The sequence below is a fragment of the Pyrgilauda ruficollis genome, unplaced genomic scaffold (assembly GCF_017590135.1).
Source record: "Pyrgilauda ruficollis isolate IOZ18807 unplaced genomic scaffold, ASM1759013v1 scaffold134, whole genome shotgun sequence".
NCBI classification, from domain to species: domain Eukaryota; kingdom Metazoa; phylum Chordata; class Aves; order Passeriformes; family Passeridae; genus Pyrgilauda; species Pyrgilauda ruficollis.
In genome coordinates, this window is record NW_024511877.1 from 129,872 (window position 1) to 149,921 (window position 20,050).

Below are 20,050 nucleotides of genomic sequence, written 5' to 3' on the forward strand. Positions count from 1 at the left end.
CCTGGACAGAAAAGGGAAACTGGTTTTGGCTTGGTTTTGGTCTTCATTTTTTGCCCCAAGGACCCCACTGACCTGGGACTGGACGTGCTGGTGCCAAGGCATGGATCCTCCTGTCACAGCCTGCCTTTGGCACCTATTTTCCAAAACATTGATTTCCAATTATTTCTAACTTATTTCCAATCAATAAGTTGGGTTTCACCTTGTTCTGTCGGGGTGAGTGACCCACATCTCAACGCTGTGCTCAGGTTTGCATCCTTCACGCTCTGAGAGCACAGGGTAAGGGCTAACCATCCCAGTGACCTGGAATTCCAAGGAAAACTGGAGAAATGCCATTAAGCCAGCCAAAGCCATCTCTGCCAGGTGACACCATCGCTGCTTACGGGGGTAAAACTACCCAAAAATACCCAACTGCTGTTCAAAGCAACACAAATCGTAATCCTCCTACTGAAACCACCACATTTCCTTGGAAAGTTTGGGCTGCTCCTGCCAGCATCACCTCCCCAGGGATTCCATCCACTCCTTGCCACAAACCAGTTGTCTTTCCCACTCTCTGTTTTACCTGGGATTTTAATTTTTTTTTTTATAGTAATTTTCTTTTCCAGCTCTCATTCCTGCTGCCCTCAGCCCCGTGACACACACAGGGAGGATTCACCTCCTGCCTTTTCATCCCTCTCTAACCCATTCCCAAAAACGTACAGGAAGCAGCAAAGTTCCTGACTTGTTTAGTTTTTTTTAATCCCCAACCTTGGTGTCCACTGCCCAGGAACCCATCAGCTTAAAGCAGGAATTCTGTGGCTGTGCAGGCATCCAGGGAGGAATAATTTCCTTACACCCAGGGAATGTAGGGCTGCCATGGGAAAAGCCCAGTGGGGATTACTTAAAGCCCTGAAAACCCAGCAGTGAATAAAATCAGCTCCAGCATTCACCTGGCCAGGGCTCCATGAAGAATTATAAAAAACATTAAAGTGTTTTATCCACTCCTGAGACCTGCAGGGCTGCTGACTCCCCAGTGCCTGCTCTTCCCAGCCCTTTTGGGCCTGCAGCATCCCAGCCACCGACTCCAACCACCCAAAAAACAGGCAGGAAAAAGTCTCATACCTCCTTTATCATTTTATTTGTCTCCCAGGCTACGCACAGCTCATTCCCAAAGGAGCAGCAAGCATTTTTCCTCTTGGCTTCACTCCCCAGTGAAGCCTGGGGATAAAATCAGCCTTTTATAGAGGGGGGATCAGCTCACAGGTGCTGCTCAGCTCCCACCAGGGCTTCCAGCAGCTGCGTGGAATCGGGAATCCCCCTCCCCTTGCTGAATTAGGTGCCCAAAAAAAAAAAAAAATGTCCCTTGGCACCTCAGGGCCGTGCTCCTTGCCTGGGCACGGGGATGAGCCTTCCACAGGCACCTGGCATCGCCTGGGCACCAACACCTCCCGAGGGACGGGCACCGCCGGGGCGGGCATCATCCTGGAATCCAGCTGGAATCACGGGCGGGGCTGCAGGAGCCGATCCCTGGGGCGGCTTCTGCTCTCCCATTGGCACGGCTGGAGCTGGAAAAGAAGGTTTTCAGTCAGGGCAGGGCTGTACCCAGCCCCAGAGCCGCGCCGAGCCCGGTTCCTGCCAGCTCCAGCTCCCCGGCATCCCCTGGGATGAGCCCGGCCAGGAGCAAAGGGCTGGACCCCGGCGCGAACCAGTTTGCCCAGCAGCGGCTGGCGCGCTCACCGGCTGCAGCGGATCCCGTCTGTGGCCGAGCCGAGCCGAGCCAGGCTGGACCGTCTGTCCTGCTCGGGCAGAGGAACCCGTGCCGTGCCGTGCCGTGCCGGGAGAACCGAGCCCGGGGGCGGGAGGATCACCGGCTCTCCCGGGAAACTCCAGCCGCAACCGCTGGCAGTCTCGGGGGGTCGCGGGCTGCAGAGCCCCCGGGGCCGGTCACCGTGCCCCGGTTGGAGCGGGAGCCGGTGCCGTGCCGGGATTTGGGAGCGCCGCGGCTCCACCGCGTCCCCGCCTCCCGCGGGACGGCGTGGGTGACACCGGGGACACCCGGCCCTATCGCGGGGTACTGATGCTGTCCCCGCAGAGGGTCAGCGCCTAAACCCACTGCCAGGGACACGGGGACACCGGCGGGTCCCGCACTGAGGGGAGGGAACGAACCATCCCCGTGCCGGGTGGCACGGTCCGGACCGCAGCTCCGGGCACCGGAGCCAGCAGCGCGGGGCGACAGGAGCCAACAGCCCCGCCTCACCCACTTCTGCCCCGCTTCTCCTTGTTTTCCACCCGTTTTGCCCGGTTTCCCTCACCCCGTCCCGCCCCTCTCCCGCCGGGTGTTGAGAAGCGGGAGGGCGCTGAGCTGGGCTCGGTCCCTGCGGGGAGGCGCGGCGGCAATGGGAGCAGCTCCAGCAGAGCCCTCAGGCCGCCCGGAACGGGACCGGAGCCCGGCAGAGCCCCTTGGACCGGGACCTGGAGCGGGACGGGGACCGGGAGCGGGAGGCGGCGCGGTCGTGGCGCCCTCGCGTGGCCAGCGCGGGTATGGCAGGCGGGCCGCCCGCACCAGCGCAGTGTCGCCGTCTGGCGGCCGCGCTGCGGCAGCGCAGCCCCCGCGCCCCAAGGACAGCGGCGACACGGGGACACCTTTCCGTCACCCCTTTATTGAAGCCGCCGCACGCTTTAGCCCTCGCCCGTGGAGCCAGCAGCTGCTGCTGTCCGGGACCCGCCCGCAGGTACCGGGAGCTCCTGCGGAGAGAGCGGAACCCGTCGGCCTCGGCACCCAGCCCAAGGCGGGGCTCCGGTGGCACCGGCTCGGTCGCGCCCCCGCCGCCCCGCACCTTCACGCGATGCCCGTTTCCCGCACGTCTTCACTTCTGGAAGGTCCATCCTTGTTTAGCGTTTCCATCTCTTCTGCCTTCCTCTTCCTACGCTGCCTCCGACAGTGGCTTGACGGGGGGGAAAAAATCATAAACAAACAAACAAACAAAAAAGAGGAAGAAGGGGACATAGCAGTGATGCTCCTCCCTCTCCCTCGGCTTTTACCCTGCAGAAGATCCCCAGAAGGAGATCACACCTGCTTTCCAGCCCCAAATGAATATCCCAGGCACTTCCCAACACCTGCAGGAACATGTCCCACCAGCCTGGGGCAGCCCCAACTCCACCTGCCTGGAGCCAGGGGAGCCGGACAGGATTTCCCCCTCTTCCCTTTCCCTTTCCCTTCCCGGTCCTTTCCCCCACGTACTGGCTGCAGAGGCAGATGCCGACGACGAGGATGATGAGGGCGGCGATGGCGACGATCAGGGAGATGATGACGATCTGGCCCTGGTCCCCTCGCAGGTAGAACAGATCCACCCTCTCGCAGCGAGCCCCGGTGTAGCCCCGCTCGCACCTGCCCCGCGGCACAGGGGAGGCACGGAGCGGTCCCGAAACCCGCCACGCTGCCCGTGGCCCCCCTCACTCTGCCCTGCCGGCGGGGACGGGCACGGCAGGCGCCTTGTCGCCGTGTCCCCACGTCGGGTGACTTACACACACGCCGGAGCCTGCTCGGCCACGAGGAAGCGGCACCTGCCCTTGACGCAGTAGTGCTGGTACTCCTCGGGGCAGCGGGAGAAGTGGCTCTGCCGCCGCAGCTGCGTGCCATTCCCTGCGGGGCGACACGCACGGGGGACAGCCCCACAGGGGTGACAGCTCTGCCCGGAGGCAGCAGCACCCCCGAGCCGCTGCCCCGCTCCTTTCCACGGCCCCCGGCTGCCCCCAGCCCCCTGGCAGCCCCCCTTACCTGTGCATGGCCGTGCCGTGCCGCAGCCAAGCCCCTCGGGGCCGTGGCCCGCTGTGATGTTGGTGTCGGCGCCCACGCAGCTGAAGAGTGCCAAGCCTGGAAGGAAGGGCAGGCAGCTCAGGGGGGAGCCCCAGAGCCCCCCAAAGCCACAGCGGGGGTGCTGGCAGCGGGCTGTGCAGCTGCGGCCCCCCTGCAAAAGCTGGCAGCATCAGCTTTTCCCCAGGGCCGGGAGAAGGGAAAGCCGGCCCCGCCTGCTGCCTCCGCCCAGCAACGCCCCGGCACGGAGCTCTGGGAGCCAGCCTGGTGGGGCTGGGACCACACAGCCCGGGCAGCTGCTGCTGTGCCCGCGGAGGATGCAGGGAGGGATCCCCAGAGAGATCCGGACTGGTGGAATCACTGATGGCTTCGGGCTGGACGGGACGGTGAAGCTCATCCAGCCCTGCTGCCACGGGCAGGGACACCTCCCACTGTCCCAGGCTGTTCCAAGCCCTGTCCAACCCGGCCTTGGACACTTCCAGGGATGGGGCAGCCACAGCTTCCCGTGCCAGAGCCTCCGCACCCTCCCAGGGAAGAATTCCTTCCCGGTATCTAATCTAAACCTGCCCTTTGTCAGCGCGGAGCCCTTCCCCTTTGTCCCGTCGCTCCGTGCCCTTGCCACAAGTCCCTCTGCAGCTCCCTCGGCGCCTCTTTAGGCACCGCAAGTTGTCCCCGGAGCCCCGCACAGCCCGGGCACGGGCAGAGGGGCCAGCACTCCGTGCCGGTGCCCCGGGGGGAGCGCGGCAGGCGGCTCCCCGGAGCGGCGGTAACCGGATCGCTGGCATACCAGCCTGACTCAGCACGGCCCCGCTCCCGCCCGCCGCTCCCCGGGGATTCACCCGCCCGGGCGGCTCCCGGCAGCGGGGACAGGTCCTGCCTGACGGGGCAGCGGCCGGGTGGCTCCCGCGTGGGGACACTCGGAGGCTTGGCAGGGAGCGGAGAGCTTGAGCGGCCAAACACTGCCTGCCAGCCAGGCCTCCCGCTCGCTGTTTCCTCCTCCGGCACCTTGGAAACAGCGCTGGGAGCTGCCCGGCCGAGCCTCCGGGTCCCCCGCGTCCCGCAGCGGGGACATTCCCAGCGCACACGTCCCTCCTGGCTATATATAGCCACCTCCTCGGAGCTGAGGAGCGACAGCGGCCAGGAGAGCCCGGCGGGGAGGGAAGCGAGCCCACCGCCCCGCCCGCAGGGTGGGAGCTGCCAGGGATGAGCCACGGGGCGGCTGCACGCCGGCATCCAGCTGCGGGCACAGGCGGGACACGCAGGGAGGGAGGCTGACTTCACCGGCGGTGACCGAGTTCACAGCTCGACATGGAAAGATCCCCACCAAGCTGAGCTCCCCGCCCTTATTGCGAGCAGATGCGGAGTTCTGGCACCCTCCGGGCTGGCAGCCCCTCGGCAGGACCGCCCTGGCGGCGGTGCCAGCCCCGGAGGCTGCAGGTGCGGACACCCTCACCTCCCTGCTCCTCTGGCTCCACTATCTGGGGCTGCAGCCTTGGCTGAGCAGCCAGAGATAACCCAGGGAAGTATCCCAAACACCGGGTTGTGCTGCTGCTGACACCCCTACGCTCTCCCAGGAAAGCCCAAACCACGCGGGAGGTGGCAGTGCTCGGAGGGGACGCACCGGCCCCAAAACCGGCCGGCCACCCTCGGTTTCCTCCTGCCAGCACAGGTTTGGCAGGTTTTGCCAAGTGCTGTCACCAGCCCTGCCAAAGAGCCAAACCCAAGCTGCTCCCTGCGGAGAGAAAAGCTCCCCCGAAATCCCAGTGCGGGGGAGGGATCTCTGCCAGGGAGGGTCTCGGCTCTCCAGCCTGAGGGTTTTTTTCCTGGCAGCCATCAGCAGACACCTGTCTGCAGCTGCCTGCTTCCCAAAAACTTAGGAACTGACATGGGAATGCTCACACACTTGTTGGAGAGGTACTGGCCCCCCTGCCCCGGCATCCCACATTCCTCAGGCACCCATCAGCAGTGTCCCTCCAACAGGTGGCAAAAGCATCCCGGTCCTGCTCCAGGATCCAGCCCTGGCCCCGAGGGATTCAGGGGCAGGGGAGCGCTGGGTTGGAGCGGTGGGGAGTTCCAGGGTGGGACCTGGGGGCACAGGGGAGCTCAGGGACAGGGCTGGGCAAACACCAGGCTGGGCACAGAGGAAGGGCTGGGATGGATGGGATTATCCGGGGGGGCACAGGGAGCCACTGGCATGGGACAGGGCCAGCACCAGGATGGGGGGTAAGAGGGGGGGAACACAAGGGCGCAGCAGAATGGGACCCGGGGAGCAGCGGGATGGGATGGGATGGGGGAGCACCAGGACGGGCGGGGGGAGCACCGGGATGGCACCGGGAGGCAGGTGCAGGATCATCAGCCTGGGAACAAGAACAGCGGGACCAGAGAGAGGACAGAGCCGGGACAGGGGGTGACACGGGGCTGGGACAGCGGCGGTGACACCGTGCAGGGACGCGGAGCCCCGTGCAGGGGCGGGGAGGAGGAACACCCCGCCGGCCGCTGGCTATCCCGGGGCCGGGCAGGTGTCGGGGCAGGGGGACTCCCGTGCTTACCGGAGGCCAGGGCCAGGCAGAGCAGCAGGGTACCGGGGCCGCCGCCCGGCGCCGGGGCCGCCGCCGCTTCCATGCGCTCCGCCGCCGCCTGCCCGGTGCCCGGTGCCCGGCAGCTGCGGCGGGGCGGGACGGGGGCCGCCGCTCCGGCACCGCCGCCCTCCTCCTCCTCCTCCTCCTCCTCCTCCTGCGCCTCCTCCTCCTCGTCCAGCTGCGCGGCTCCCACCCCGCCGCAGCCATCCCCCGGCGGTGCCTCTGTCCCCTCCCGGGTGTCCCCTCCCGGGTGTCCCACCCACGCGTGTCCCACCGGCCGCGCCCGGCCTCGTCCTGCCGGGAGGCGGCCAACACATGCCTGGCCCCGCATCCCTGGGGATGGATGTGGGCGGCCAGAGGGATCCCCCAGCCTGCCGTCACGGCTTCCAGGCATGGCTCCCGGGGGATCCCCTCTCCAGAGGGACAGAGGGTGCGCGCCCCAGTCCAGCCTCGCTGCCCAGAGCATTTATGCCTGGCCAGCTTGCTGTGGCGAGGTGAATTTATTCACAGCGAGTAAAACACCCTCCCAAGGGCCCTGGCTGGCAGCACGGCAGCTCCGAATTATCCTGCAAGGGGCTGTTGCCTTCCCAAATACACCTCGCGGGGTGATTTTTCCCTCGGGGGGTGCCGGGAGGGTATTCCCGGTCCTCTGGGTGACACCCTGAGGAGCTGGAGAGACCCCCAGGGGTGAAGGTGTCCCCTCCGGGGCTGCTCAGCGGGGATGCTCCGGCACGGCTGGCGCTGTCCCGGCTCCCAGCAGAGCTCGGGGGGCTCTCCCGGCAGGGAGGGGAGCGGGCAGGGAGCGGCCGCGGAGCCAGAGGAGGTGGAAATGAACGACTGGAAAGAACGGGTGACCTCAAACCGCAAGCTGGCAGCTATTAATGCGAGTGCTGGCAGCCACCCAGCCATGCCATTTGGCCGCTGGCCAGGGGGTGAGCAAGCTCCCTTAGCCCTGGCCAGCCAAAAATTCCTGCTGCAAGCTCCGGCACACCGGTACCGCCGGCCCCTGGGCTCACGGCCCCCCCGGCTCCCTGCCGGTGGCCCCCCAAAAGCAGGCAAAGCGTGACAAACCACAGGGATGGTGCAAAAGCTCTGGGCAAGGCCAGCAAAACTGGCAGCTGGCACCAGGATGTGGCACAGGGGAGCTGGCTTCATGCCGGTGGGGTGGGCAAAGGCAGGGAGCAGGAAAAAAAAAAAAAAAAAAAAATTAAAATCCTCATGCCCACTAAAAGAAAAATTTCCCTCCAGCATCCTTCACATCTGGATAGAACTGGTGGGGAAAAGCATTTTAAAGAGGTGATTTTAAAAGAGCTGGAGCCGCAGGGCAGATGTCACCAGAGGCAATGGTTTCCAGCGGCAGTGCGAAAGCGCTGGCCAAAGTTATCCCCAAAAAAGGATCTCCCTGGCCGGGAGGACCGGGCCGAGGTGACCAGCAGGTGGCAGCGGGAGCCCAGGGCTGGTGGCCCTCGGGGCGCTCCGGGCCTGCCACAGCCCGGCCCCTGGCACCCAAAACGCGGGGAGCAGCGGCGTGCCCAGCCCCGTCCCGACCCCCCAAAAACTCCTGCCCTTGGGAGCATTCATCAGCACCAACAACAGGGATGTGAGCTGGGAAGCAGGGAGGGTGTCACGCTGTTCCCACGGCAGCGGCAGCAGCGTTATTTTCCCTCCTCCCGAGCAGGGGGAAGGTTTCAAGGAGAGTGGGGGTGCTGGTAGCGCCCGACTGCCCGAGGAATGCCAGCTGACTTGGATTTTGTGCCCTGCTGGTCCAGGCCCAGAGCCAGGATCCATCCCGGGAAAATGCCACACAATGCAAGCCCGGGTAAAGATAGCTCGGCCACAGCCCGGGCTCCGAAAATCCTTTTCCATTGTGAGCACGCAAAAGCCTGGGGAGGATGAGTTCAGCCCGAAAATATTTCACCCGCAGCACTGCTCTTCCCAGAAGGAAAGGGGTAAAAAAATGTAGGTCCTTGTACCTCCTGCTGTGCCACAGGTGTCTGTCTCCTGGCTGGCTCCTTTGGGCACTGGGAGCTGCATTTTGGGAGCTGTTTGTGCCGTGGGAAGGCAGGACCCTGAGTGCCCGGCTCCCCTTCATTCAAGTGCCTGGCTTGTCCCCCACCACAGGCACCAGACCCCTCTGTGCAGCAGGCAAGGGGATCCCCAGGGAGAACCACGGGATCACAAAACTGCTTGGATTGGAAGGGACCTTAAAGCTCTTCCTGTCCCAACGCTGCTACCACGGGCAGGGACACAAAAAAAAAAAAAAAAATTAAAATCCTCATGCCCACTAAAAGAAAAATTTCCCTCCAGCATCCTTCACATCTGGATAGAACTGGTGGGGAAAAGCATTTTAAAGAGGTGATTTTAAAAGAGCTGGAGCCGCAGGGCAGATGTCACCAGAGGCAATGGTTTCCAGCGGCAGTGCGAAAGCGCTGGCCAAAGTTATCCCCAAAAAAGGATCTCCCTGGCCGGGAGGACCGGGCCGAGGTGACCAGCAGGTGGCAGCGGGAGCCCAGGGCTGGTGGCCCTCGGGGCGCTCCGGGCCTGCCACAGCCCGGCCCCTGGCACCCAAAACGCGGGGAGCAGCGGCGTGCCCAGCCCCGTCCCGACCCCCCAAAAACTCCTGCCCTTGGGAGCATTCATCAGCACCAACAACAGGGATGTGAGCTGGGAAGCAGGGAGGGTGTCACGCTGTTCCCACGGCAGCGGCAGCAGCGTTATTTTCCCTCCTCCCGAGCAGGGGGAAGGTTTCAAGGAGAGTGGGGGTGCTGGTAGCGCCCGACTGCCCGAGGAATGCCAGCTGACTTGGATTTTGTGCCCTGCTGGTCCAGGCCCAGAGCCAGGATCCATCCCGGGAAAATGCCACACAATGCAAGCCCGGGTAAAGATAGCTCGGCCACAGCCCGGGCTCCGAAAATCCTTTTCCATTGTGAGCACGCAAAAGCCTGGGGAGGATGAGTTCAGCCCGAAAATATTTCACCCGCAGCACTGCTCTTCCCAGAAGGAAAGGGGCAAAAAAAATGTAGGTCCTTGTACCTCCTGCTGTGCCACAGGTGTCTGTCTCCTGGCTGGCTCCTTTGGGCACTGGGAGCTGCATTTTGGGAGCTGTTTGTGCCGTGGGAAGGCAGGACCCTGAGTGCCCGGCTCCCCTTCATTCAAGTACCTGGCTTGTCCCCCACCACAGGCAAGGGGATCCCCAGGGAGAACCACGGGATCACAAAACTGCTTGGATTGGAAGGGACCTTAAAGCTCTTCCTGTCCCAACGCTGCTACCACGGGCAGGGACACCTTCCACTAGCCCAGGCTGCTCTGCCGCTTGCCCAGCCTGTCCTTGGACCCTTCCAGGGATGGAGCACCCACAGCTCCTCCGGGCATCCCGTGCCAGGACATCCCCGCCACACTCGGGCGGGAGCTGGCAACGGGGAGGGGACAAGTGCCGGTGACACAGAGCACCCCGAGCGGGTGACACCCGAGCCTCCCGCGCCCGGTGCTGGGTCCGGCAGCCCCGGCGGTTCCGGTGCCGGCAGGTGCCGCTGTGGGCCGGGCGCGGCCGGGGGGCGGCGGCGGGGGCCGGGCCGGGCTCTGCGTCCCTCCCGCCGCGGCTGCCAGCGCCGCCGGCACCATGGGCTGCTGCTGCCGCCTCCTCTTCCTCGCCCTCCTCCTCCTCCCGGCAGGTAAGCGCCCTGGGGAAGTGGGGGGACACGCCGGGGACCCCGCGGTGCCGGGCTGGGAGCGATGGGAAGGAGGCAGCCCCGCGATTACCGGGGGCAGCGCCGGTGCTTCCCGGAGAGGGGCTCGGCGGTGGCGGCCCCTCACACCCCCCGGGAGGGGTCACCCCCAATGACAGCGGGGCAGGAGGTGTCCCACCCTGCTTCTCCTCGTCCCCAGCAGAGTCCCCGACTGCTGGGAGCGGGGGGACTTGGTGGGACCACCGGAGTGTCCTCACGGCCACCCCCTGGCCGGGCTGGAGCCGCGGCAGCCCCGCATCCCCTTCCCCCGCGGTCACCGCTCCCGGGGAGTTTTTATGGCTCTCCCTGGCCCCCGGCATCACCGGCCTCCCCATGCCACAGAAACGCCCGACTGGACGTCTTCCCCCTCCGAGACGCTCGGCGGGGACAGTTCTGTCCCCGGCTGATGCGACAGCGAGCGCAGGTCACCCCTCCGCCCGCAACAAACACGAGGAGCTGCCTGCTCGGGAAGGTGGAAAACACGCTTGCATAACCGGGGAGAAACCCATCGGGCGGGATGTCGCTGTCACATCGGGCCGGGCCGAGCTGCCGGCACAGCCCGCGGGCAGCAGCAGCCCCCGGGGCCGCCGGGGGACGGGTCACACCCGCGGGACCCCGAACCATCGGCCCGGAGCTCGTCGGCAGGCGGGAGATCTTCCCTGGAGCAGGGAGAGCTGGGTGAATAATTCTCCCTGTACAAGGGGGGTTAGCCGGCGAGCTCCCGATGTGTGCGTTCGGGAGGGATGGGGACGAGCATTGAGATGCTCTTTCTCCTCCTTTGCAGTGCCAAATTTGCCCCCAAAGCCGGCGGTCTGTGCCGGCAGCCAGCCTTGGGGTCGGGAGGCGGGTTTTTCCCAGCGCCCGGGCCAAGCCCAAAGCTGTTCCCACGACCATCCCTCTCCACAGCACCAAGGCCAGCCAGGCTTGGCAGCAGGAACAGAAAAGATTTCCCTGGACCCTGGTCCCACGTCCCTCAGGCTGCTCCCAAACGGCCCTGGAGCATCTTTCGGATGCTTTCTACAACACACTTGCCCCCGCAAAAATAATTTATTTAAAAAAAAAAAAAAAAAAAAAAAAGAAAAGAAAAAAAGTGTGTATACAAAAATATCTCTCACTTGGGAGGAAACACCAAGCAGGATTTGAATTTGCTTCGAGCTCATTCTTCAGGGCTAAATGACAGCTAGGACGTCACTGGCCAGGAGTAAAATAAGTCTGGGCTTTGCCTGGCCACCTAATGAAACAGCAGCGTCTCCCACAAGGAAGTTTTTATCCCCTTATGACTCCTTACTCTGGATGTAAATTGAAACCTGTTTTGCTTTCCTGACCTGGTGCCCAGCCCCAGGCCCGCTCTGCCCTTCTGCAATTCCCCCTGTGCCCCAGCTGAGACATTTTTGAGTACCTTTTAGAAGCAGATTTAAGGCCTTTAAGGTTTTGAGAGCTGCTTGGTGCAGGCTCTGGGCTGGAAGAGCTGCTTTTTGGGCTCTCAGGGCTGATTTATTCTGCCTTTGAGGAGGCAAATCCTCCAGCACTCTGCTCCCCCACCAGCTGAAGGACAGGGGAGTGGGTAATTACCCCCTCTGCCAGCCCAAATGAGCAGCCAGCCTCTTAATACCAGAGGATGCTCCCCAAATTCCTCTGCCCAACCCAGCTGCTTCTCCCCCTGGGAGGGGCTGGAATGGGGCTGATGCATGTTGGAAGCTGCACCTGGAAGCACTAATTAGCAGCCAGCCAGGAAAATGATGGAGCTGGGGAGTTGTCACCTGGGCAGAGCTGCTTCTTGCAAAACTCCTGGCTGGCTCCAGAGCCATATCCGAGATATGTGCCTGGGGAAAAATAATAGTGTGAGGTGTCCCAAGCAGGCAGGTCCCACCTGCCAGCTCCCAGCCCCAGGAGACAGCAGAGAGCATCCCCTTGCATCCCTTCATTCCCCTTCCCCAGGGAAATCAGCACAGCGCAACCCCTGCTGGCATCTTTCAAGACTATAACTTGAAATACCGAATTTATTTTTTATTTAAACAAGCAAGACATCATTTTAGATGTTTTTCCACCCCAGGTCCTCATCAGAGCCCTCTGGCTGTACAGGCTGACAGGGGTTTTGCCACTCTCAGGAGGCAAAAAACCCACCCAAAAATTCCTCTTCTCCTTCTTTTCTGCTGTAATTTCATTGCAGCATCAGCATCAAGGGCTTCATGGGCTGGATAACTGAGCAGCACTTGGCTCTGGGGAAGGGAAACACCACCTTTTCCTGGGTTTGGATCGTGGGGCAGGGAAAAACTTGGACACTCCTCCCAGGCAAGGAAGGAGGGAGCGTGCAGCATGCAGGGAGCCATGTGAATTTTAGAAAAAATTGCTATTTTCAGCTGGGAAGAGCGGAGCCTGCAGGGTGCTGGAGCTTCCCTCCTGCCTCCTCAAGGGGAGCCTGCCCACAGCAGCATTCCTCGGGCTCTGGAGGGTGTGCAGGAGCGAGCCAGGCCTGGTGGCTGGGACAGACGGACACACGGACGCTGGGATTTCTGCTGGGCAGCTGCTTCTGTCAGCCACAGAAAGCTTCAGGGCAATTAGAGCTCAGGCACTTAACGAGCGCGCAGCAGAATAAAACTGATCGCGCAGGAAGCCAGCTCGGCCTGCCAGTAAATCAGAGCAAGCGCAGGTTTATTGGATCTGATGGCCCTGGCTCCTTCTCACGGGCAGGGAATCGCTTTTGCCTTCTACCTGTCGGTGTTTCTGGCCTTGCTTTCGTACCACGAGTGCCAGCAGCACTGCAAACAGGGGGGACAGGGCAGCAGGGAGAGGAGCAGCACCCCAGGCAGGGGTCACCAGCACCCACAGGCGCTGCTGGAGCTTGAGGTGTCCCCAGGAGTCACCGCTGATCCAGCTGGGTGTCCCCCCTGTGATGGGGCAGGAAAATCTCACTGGGGGTGGGACACGGCTCAGAGCTGGCAGAGCTGCTCCCCATCTCCCGTGTTTCTTGGGGATAACGAGGCAGGAGTCCAGAGCGGTGCCCCAGAGAGAGAAAAACACGAGCTGGAGGCCCAGGCCAGCCTCCACGTCCTCGTGCTCCTTCCCCAGCAGCAGCGCTGTGCACTGCAGGTGGGGCCCAGGCAGCGAGGAGAGAGCATCCCCACATCCCAAACTGCATGGGGACAGGGAAGGTGAGGCGGTGCAGGGCTGAGCAGCTGGAAAAACTCGTCGAACCCAAAGCAAAAACCAGTTTGGTTTGGTCCTGGATGCTGCAAGGAGGGCTTTTGCCATCCGCAGCCAGATGCTGCTGGTTTTACAGCAAAGAAATACAATGAAAATCATACCTGAGCACAAACAAGGGGGTGGGGAAGTACCAAAAACCCAGCACAGCTTATGGGACTCCCCAGCCACAGAAACCAAAGCTGAGCCAAGGAGGTCATGAGCAGGAAATCCTTCCTTATGTTTACATCTAGATTGTTTTATTGCTCTGCATCACTTAACCTGGTTACAGCCCAGGGCAGGCTCAGGGCTGCTCTGTCACCAGCATTTGCTGAGGAGCAGCACGATGCAGCACCAGCAAAAGCTCTTTTTTTTGCTCACTCTTGTGATTAGAGACAGGTTTCTAAAGAGCAGCGATGCTTGGTGTGGTCTTGGTCACTTGTGGGGTTTTTTTGGGTGTTTGCCAGCTGCTGACCTGGCATGGAGAGTGGCACCCAGGCTGGCAGCAGCAGTGTGTGTCCAGCAGCTCTCCTCGCTGTCCTGCTGCTGTGTTTCTTGTTCAGGCAGGACAAACAACACCCACGTTATGGAAACTCTCCTTATCCCTTTGGCCTTGGCTGCCGGGGGAGCATCCCTGGCTGCAGCTGGGGCTGGGGTGCTGCAGGAAATTTGGGCTGGTCCCGTGGGTCTCCTGTGGCCGTGCCAGAGAAGTGGAGCTGGCTGAAAGCTCCACCTCTGCCTCTATCAGTGGATGTTTGTTTGCTGCTCCGGCCTGGTGTCACTCACTCAGGCTGGAGATGTGCTCTGGTGGCTTTCAGGCTGGCAGAGCAATTCAGGATTTGCTGCAATGGCTTTTGGAGTGCCTGGGAAATGCGTTCTGGAGAGGCTGCCAGCCCAGGTCAAGCAGCTCTTTCTTTCCCAGGAGGAGCATGAGCATCACTCAGCTCCTGCAAGGGCAAGACCTGCCCCTCTGTGTGGCTTCCAGGAGCCTGTGGAGCACCATAATTCACAATTCACAATTCACCAGGCTCATTCCTCAGGTTGGCACGTGATTAGGGCTAATACCTCCTAAGAATATCCCCTAAGAATACCCCCTTCCCCTAAGAGCAGGATATTTGAATGACACAGCTTTGGGTTCTTCTTTCCCTGGCTGTTTTCTGTATTCCTAGTGACAAAAATCCTAGGAAAAGGGCTCCTGTATGGCCCTGGAGTGTGACACTACTGCTCTTTGAATGACACGGCTTTGGGTTCTTCTTTCCCTGGCTGTTTTCTGTATTCGTAGTGACAAAAATCCTAGGAAAAGGACTTTGCAAAGCTCCTGTGTGGCCCTGGAGTGTGACACTGCTGCTTTCCTGGGCGGTCACCTCATCCTGGCAGCCCCCTGCCTCAATCCCTGTGGGATTCCAGCGGGGTGGTCACCTGCCCTAAGTGAATTAGATGAGCAAATTCCTCAGGGCTGAGCTATGCTGGGCATCCCCTGGGAGCCAGCATCCCTCAGTCCCTCTGGGGGACTGGAGGTGTTTTCAGCCTGGTGCCTTCCTTGCTCTCCTGGGAAGAGTCCCTGTGACTTGTGACCTCCTTGGCTGGGAGCTCTCAGCCAGCAGCCAGAGCTTGTCCCTGCCTCCAGTTCTGGCTCAGCCTCCGGATTTATGCCCCTCAGATGTTATCGGAAAGTTCCTGACTCATCCCGGCCAGCAGCACTGCCAGCTCCCCGCTGCTCTGCCTCCCAAATTCAGGCACACCACGGCAGCTCTGCTGACCCCAAGCGCTTGGGGACATCAGGGTGGCTTTGCAGGGAGGTGGGAAGCCGCCTGTGCCCCCGAGGGACCGGGAGCAGCTGCATTTACAGAGGTGTCAAGCTCCTGGGATCCTGGCAGGATCCTGCTTGTCGAGCTGGCTGCTGCCTGCTGGAGGAACCTGAAAGGTCCAGGAGTGAGAACAGTGGCGTACAGATGGATTCTGAACCACGTGGGGTGTGAAGGATCCCTGCAGTAACCAGATACCAGCCTGTCATTCCTCTCCTCCTCCCTGTCCCACGGTTGGTGTCCTCAGCCTGAGGAGGGTGGAAGCTCAGAGCCATCTCCCAGCGCTTGTCCTCAGCAGAGAAGAGCAGCCACGGCCTCAGTGCCACCTCCAAGACCCCTTTGCCTGGGAAACGGGGTCCTTCCACATGGATACCCCAAAAAAAGCCATTTTGGCTGCTTTAATTAACGAGTCCCCGCTCACCAACCAGTGCCAGATCCCATTGTTCCCACAGACAGGCACGGAATGTTTCTGTCCTCCCCACTCCTGATTAGTTCATTGCAGCTGGAGCGAGCTCCTGCTCTGCCCAGGGCTGGGCTTGGGATGCTCTGGGGGGTCAGGGGGAGAAATGACTCATCCCCACGCTAAGAAACGGAGACAAATGAATGAATGCACAAGGAAGTGGGGGGAGAGGAGAAAGAGGCGTCTTGTGTTGTCCCTCCCAGCTGCACAGGGGCCGCTCTGAGGAGGAGCTTCTTCCCCTGATGCTGGGGGTGATGGGGGTATCCCGAACTGGGTGAAAAACGGGGCTGATTTATGCCAGGACAGCTGGTCTGGTTTGAACCTCCCCTCCAGGTACACAGCTGTATTTCCCCTCTCTTCATTTCAGATGGCCCTCGCCGTTTTAAAACTTATTCCCAGCTTAATTCCCAAGCCCTTCATTCAGCGCTCTCCCGAACCCCGAGGCCTGCCCTGTCACTAACGCTTCTTTGTCTCACCCCTAGGACTGGGCCACGGCTCCCCGGAGTCACCCCTCATCCCCATCCGCCCCCCCTTGCTCTGGGGGGGCGTCCCGGTGAAACCAGACTCCAGGGATGTCCCCACAGCGGCTCCAGGCCAGCAAGAGCTGCCCTCCTCCACGGCGCCTTCCGGAGACGCGACATCCTCCAGGCCCCTGGACGGGGACGGCCGCAATGCCAGCACCCCGGTGGCCGCGCTGTCCCCCGCTGCTGTCCCCGTGAGCCCCGCGGCAGATGGCCCCTCCGTGTCCCCCAGCGCGGTGCCACCCGCTGTCCCGGCTCCCCGGACAGCGCACGCTGCCGGCCTGGCAAGGAGCACCACGGATGAGGGAGCAACTCCCAGCCCCTCGGGCCTGGCTGTGCCATCGCCTCCCTCATCCCTCACCAGCAGCCAGCCCGCCTCGCCTCCCGGCACGGGCCTGTCCCCGACGCCCGTCCTGGCGAGCCCGGCCGCCACCCGGCCGCCGCTGCCGCCCGAGGACGTCCCTTCCCTGGGGACACTGGCCGTGGCATCGAGCCTGGCCACGGAGCCGACATCTCCACCCGGGACTGTGCTGAGCCCCGCGGAAGGCGAGGCCGAGGCCTCGGAGAAAACCACCGGGGTCACCGTGGAGGAGGTGCCGCGCGCCCTGAGCGCAGGTGAGCTCCTGTGCCCGCCCTGTGCCAGCCTCGGCGTGCCCACGCCGCACGGGCAGAGCCCCAAAGGGGAAGGGAAGAGGTGCCCGGCTTGCTGAGAGCGTCGCCCTGCGAAATTCCCGGAGGAGCCCGTGCCGCCTGGCGCGCTGGCAGAGGCCGGGAGCGGCGGATAACGAATCTCGGTTGCCTGGAGATGGGGATAAAATCCTCAGCTCTAAATTTGACTCGAAATGCTTGAGGATGAGAGGAGACAAACGGCTGGGTGGTGGGTGCAGCCCGAGTTAGGGTGGTGTAAGGGTGAATTTTCCCTCAGGAAGCTGACACGAGCTTCTCCCTGTCCCCTTGTAGGGGTAGCTTAAAAGTGCTGCACGTGGCTGGAAAAGGGGAGATCTGGAGCATTTTCTAGCCTTGGCTCAGCCCTGAACGCTGCCTGGCGCTGGGAGCAGCATCCAAGAGCGAGTGCACGGTGCCCAAGCTGTGCTTCATCCCACAAATACCTGCATTTCTGGGATCATTGCCAGGAGAGAGGGGGCACCCCCTTTGGGAAGCAGCGAGGGAATATTCACACAGAGATGGCTGGTGTGGGCGATCTGGGAGCAGCTGGGCTGTGGGATGTGTGCCAGGGAGCTGGGATCAGGGGGCTGAGCCCTGACCCTGCCCTTTCTGGTGTGTTTGGTGCGCAGGGAGCATCGTGGCCATCACCGTGACGGTCATCGTGGTGGTGGTGCTGGTGTTTGGGGCGGCCGCCTACCTCAAGATCAGGTGAGGCCGGTTTTGGGGTGGCCCCCCTCCCTGCAGCCCCTCTCACCGGCAGCGGGATGATGCCAAGCGCCGGGAAGACGCTGTCCCCAGGCGTGGCAGGGCAGTGTGCAGCCTCTGGTGCCAGCAGGGCTGCGTTCCTCACCGCTCCTGTACTGGAAAGCAGAGTTCGCCTCCCTGGTTTTGCAACAGACCTGCTCAAATGGCAGGGATGCTGCTCAGCATAGTCATATCCAGTAATTATCCCTTGGGAAAGCTGCTGCTGTGGGTCTCGCTGTCACTGGGACAATAAACAGCAGCAGAGCCCAGTGCTGAGCATCCCTAATGAGCCTCTGCTGACAGCTGAGATGAGCAAAGGTCTGCTTTTAATTCCCTGTGTCCAGGCTCATTCAACGGGGGCAAAATCCACTCTGGGCTTCACTTCTCCTGGTCCTTCCTCTTTAAACACCCCAGAGCTTGACCTAGGGAGCCTCTGCGTTACCATTTCTTCATCCCATGGCAAAATAAGTAATAAATCCTCAAAGTGACCTCAGGTTTGCTCTCCCTGGCAGGCACTCCTCCTACGGAAGGCTTTTGGACGACCACGACTACGGCTCCTGGGGCAACTACAACAACCCTCTCTACGATGACTCCTAGCAGGGATGAAGCCAAAAAACCCCAAAAACCCTTAATTTATAAGCGCTTCTGCAGCAGAGCATCCGCTGTCGAGGAGATGCCGGGCACGGAGCCCCTGCCTCAGGCAGGATTCCCACGGGTCTGGTGGATGGCAGGAACTGGAGGGCAGTGCTGACAATAAACCTGAATTTTGGCCTTTGAGCGGGAAACCAGGTCCTGGGGCAGGTCAGCTGCTTGTTGTAGACAAGGGAAGCCAAATTCCCCAGGGGGAAAGGCTGGGGAGGGCAAGGGAGAGGATGGAGGTTCAGCCAGTGCTGTGGCATCCTCTGAAATGCTGCTGCTCTGCGGATTTTGGGGGTGAGTGGGGGGCTGCTGAGCCAGAGCCAGCAGTGTGCCGGGGTCTCCTGTGCTTTCACACATCCCTTTCCCTGAAATCACTTCCCTGTGTTGCCCTGCTACGAAATCTTTTGCCTTGTCTCCCCAGGAACAGCTACGAGGCTGCTCAGTCACTGCTCCCTTTCTTTTCCTGCAGGTGCTTCCATGCACAAGCTCCTGATTTAATTTTTTTTCCATTTAATCGTGGGTGTTTTGGTCCCAAAAGCAGCCCAGGAGCCCACGGGAAGATGCACTGACCATCCATTTCACACACGTGGCTGCTTGCTCCACAGCTTTGTTTCCATTCCTCAAAAAAAAACTTGGCTGCTAAAATACAGCGGAGTGTTCTTTTCATCCCCAATTTGTGTTCAGCTTTTAGTGTGGGAAGGCTGGGGGAGGCTGATGACAGAGCTGGTTTGGGAAGGGGATGCTCAGCTGCTTCTCCCTCTGGCTAAATTCCCTGGCAGTGGAAAGCAAAGCCCTCAGTCCTTGGTGAAAACGGGAAAATAAACCTGTGGATGGTTGTTGCACCTCCCAGCCACAGCCAGCCTGGAAAACTGTTGGGGCTGGGAGCATACACAGGGAAGCACAGGCCCTGAAGATGCTTAGGATGAGCAAAATTCCTTTTCACCTTTTTTGGCACCTGAGAAGCAGCAAATTAGGCTACCTTGGCTAAGAAAAGCCACAAACTGAGTTAAAAAACCACCACACTTCTCCGGGAATAAACTGGGTGTTGTGCTGCTGCTGCCAAACTGAGGGAATAAAGGGAGATGAAAAGCCATCACAGTCAACTAAAAGTACATAACCCCCAAGGGAATAAATTCCTTTTTCATGAAGGAGGACAGAAATGGGGCCTCAGTTTTCCTGCTCAACCCTGTGCCTGGATCCTCAAAATTAACTACTTTCTCTTGCCCTACAATGCAAGGAAGAAGCTGTACATATTTTTGGGGATATCCCGGGGTGAAAACAGATCCCTCACCTCTCTGGGACCAGACACCATCCCCAGTGACGTGGATGGTATGGATGTGTTTCCACCTGCAGGATTGTCTGGCAGCACGAGCCAAGGCACAGGGCAGCCTAGGGAACAAGAGATGTGTTTGGCAAGTGGAAAAAGCACTTCGTTCCGGGGGTAATGCCCTCAGAGGGAGGATGCCTGTGTTCCAGGCAATGCCTTCCAACACCCCTCTCACATTCCCACCTCAGATTCCCTGGCTTATTGTAGGGTTTCTGTCCCACACCAGTACAGCAGGGAAAAAGGGGGAAAAGCAACCAGGACGTGCCCTACAAAAAGCCCTTTTTCCTTCTCTTTTAAAAACCAACGGGGTTAACCCTGCTACCAACTTGCTTCATTTACAAAACCAGCCAATTCCCATTTTTCCCAAAGGCTCCCACGACTCTGGCTCAATTCCACCTCCTCCCAACTCCCTCCCCCCCCCCCCCCCCGCCCCCCTTTGGCTCCTTTTCATCTCAGAGATATTTTATTTATACAGAAAGAGAAATAGCTGGCATAGCTCCGTGCGCGCGGAACCACAGATCCGCCGGCTGGAAGCTTTATCCCTGCTCCCAGACTCCCTCTGGCCTCCCCAGTGATGCTCTTGTTTGGTGAATATTCCCACCACCACCCACCTT

General features: G+C 61.1%; 2 protein-coding genes across 3 annotated transcripts; one reads left to right on the forward strand and one right to left on the reverse strand.

The window, feature by feature from the left end:
- Positions 1-2,616: 2,616 nt before the first annotated feature.
- BTC (betacellulin) lies at positions 2,617-6,581 on the reverse strand. The gene is made up of 6 exons (XM_041459382.1): positions 6,340-6,581; positions 3,755-3,850; positions 3,502-3,619; positions 3,218-3,364; positions 2,814-2,921; positions 2,617-2,721 (listed from the first exon to the last, which is right to left on the reverse strand). Exons 1-5 carry the CDS (start codon positions 6,410-6,412, stop codon positions 2,816-2,818), a joined length of 540 nt encoding a protein of 179 aa, XP_041315316.1. The 5' UTR covers positions 6,413-6,581; the 3' UTR covers positions 2,617-2,721; positions 2,814-2,815.
- Positions 6,582-9,811: 3,230 nt separating this feature from the next.
- On the forward strand, positions 9,812-18,756 carry PARM1 (prostate androgen-regulated mucin-like protein 1). 2 transcript variants are annotated; one of them, XM_041459351.1, is made up of 5 exons: positions 9,812-10,040; positions 16,022-16,466; positions 16,497-16,675; positions 17,356-17,434; positions 17,983-18,756. In XM_041459351.1, the coding sequence occupies exons 1-5, from the start codon at positions 9,989-9,991 to the stop codon at positions 18,065-18,067; spliced, it is 840 nt and encodes a 279-aa protein (XP_041315285.1). In that variant the 5' UTR covers positions 9,812-9,988; the 3' UTR covers positions 18,068-18,756. The 2 variants fall into 2 exon arrangements, with proteins under 2 accessions (XP_041315285.1, XP_041315284.1); XM_041459350.1 differs by having other exon boundaries at positions 16,022-16,675.
- The last annotated feature ends 1,294 nt before the right edge of the window (positions 18,757-20,050 follow it).

Excerpts from the sequence above, each read along its gene's own strand:
- BTC (XM_041459382.1), bottom strand. The coding sequence starts at position 6,412 with ATGGAAGCGGCGGCGGCCCCGGCGCCGGGCGGCGGCCCCGGTACCCTG. Across the intron at positions 3,851-6,339 it reads CTGCCTGGCCCTGGCCTCCG|GCTTGGCACTCTTCAGCTGC; the intron begins GTAAGCACGGGA and ends CCTTCCTTCCAG. Across the intron at positions 2,922-3,217 it reads GGCATCTGCCTCTGCAGCCA|CCACTGTCGGAGGCAGCGTA; the intron begins GTACGTGGGGGA and ends CCCCCCGTCAAG.
- PARM1 (XM_041459350.1), top strand. The coding sequence starts at position 9,989 with ATGGGCTGCTGCTGCCGCCTCCTCTTCCTCGCCCTCCTCCTCCTCCCG. Across the intron at positions 16,676-17,355 it reads GCCGCGCGCCCTGAGCGCAG|GGAGCATCGTGGCCATCACC; the intron begins GTGAGCTCCTGT and ends TTTGGTGCGCAG. Across the intron at positions 17,435-17,982 it reads GCCGCCTACCTCAAGATCAG|GCACTCCTCCTACGGAAGGC; the intron begins GTGAGGCCGGTT and ends TCTCCCTGGCAG.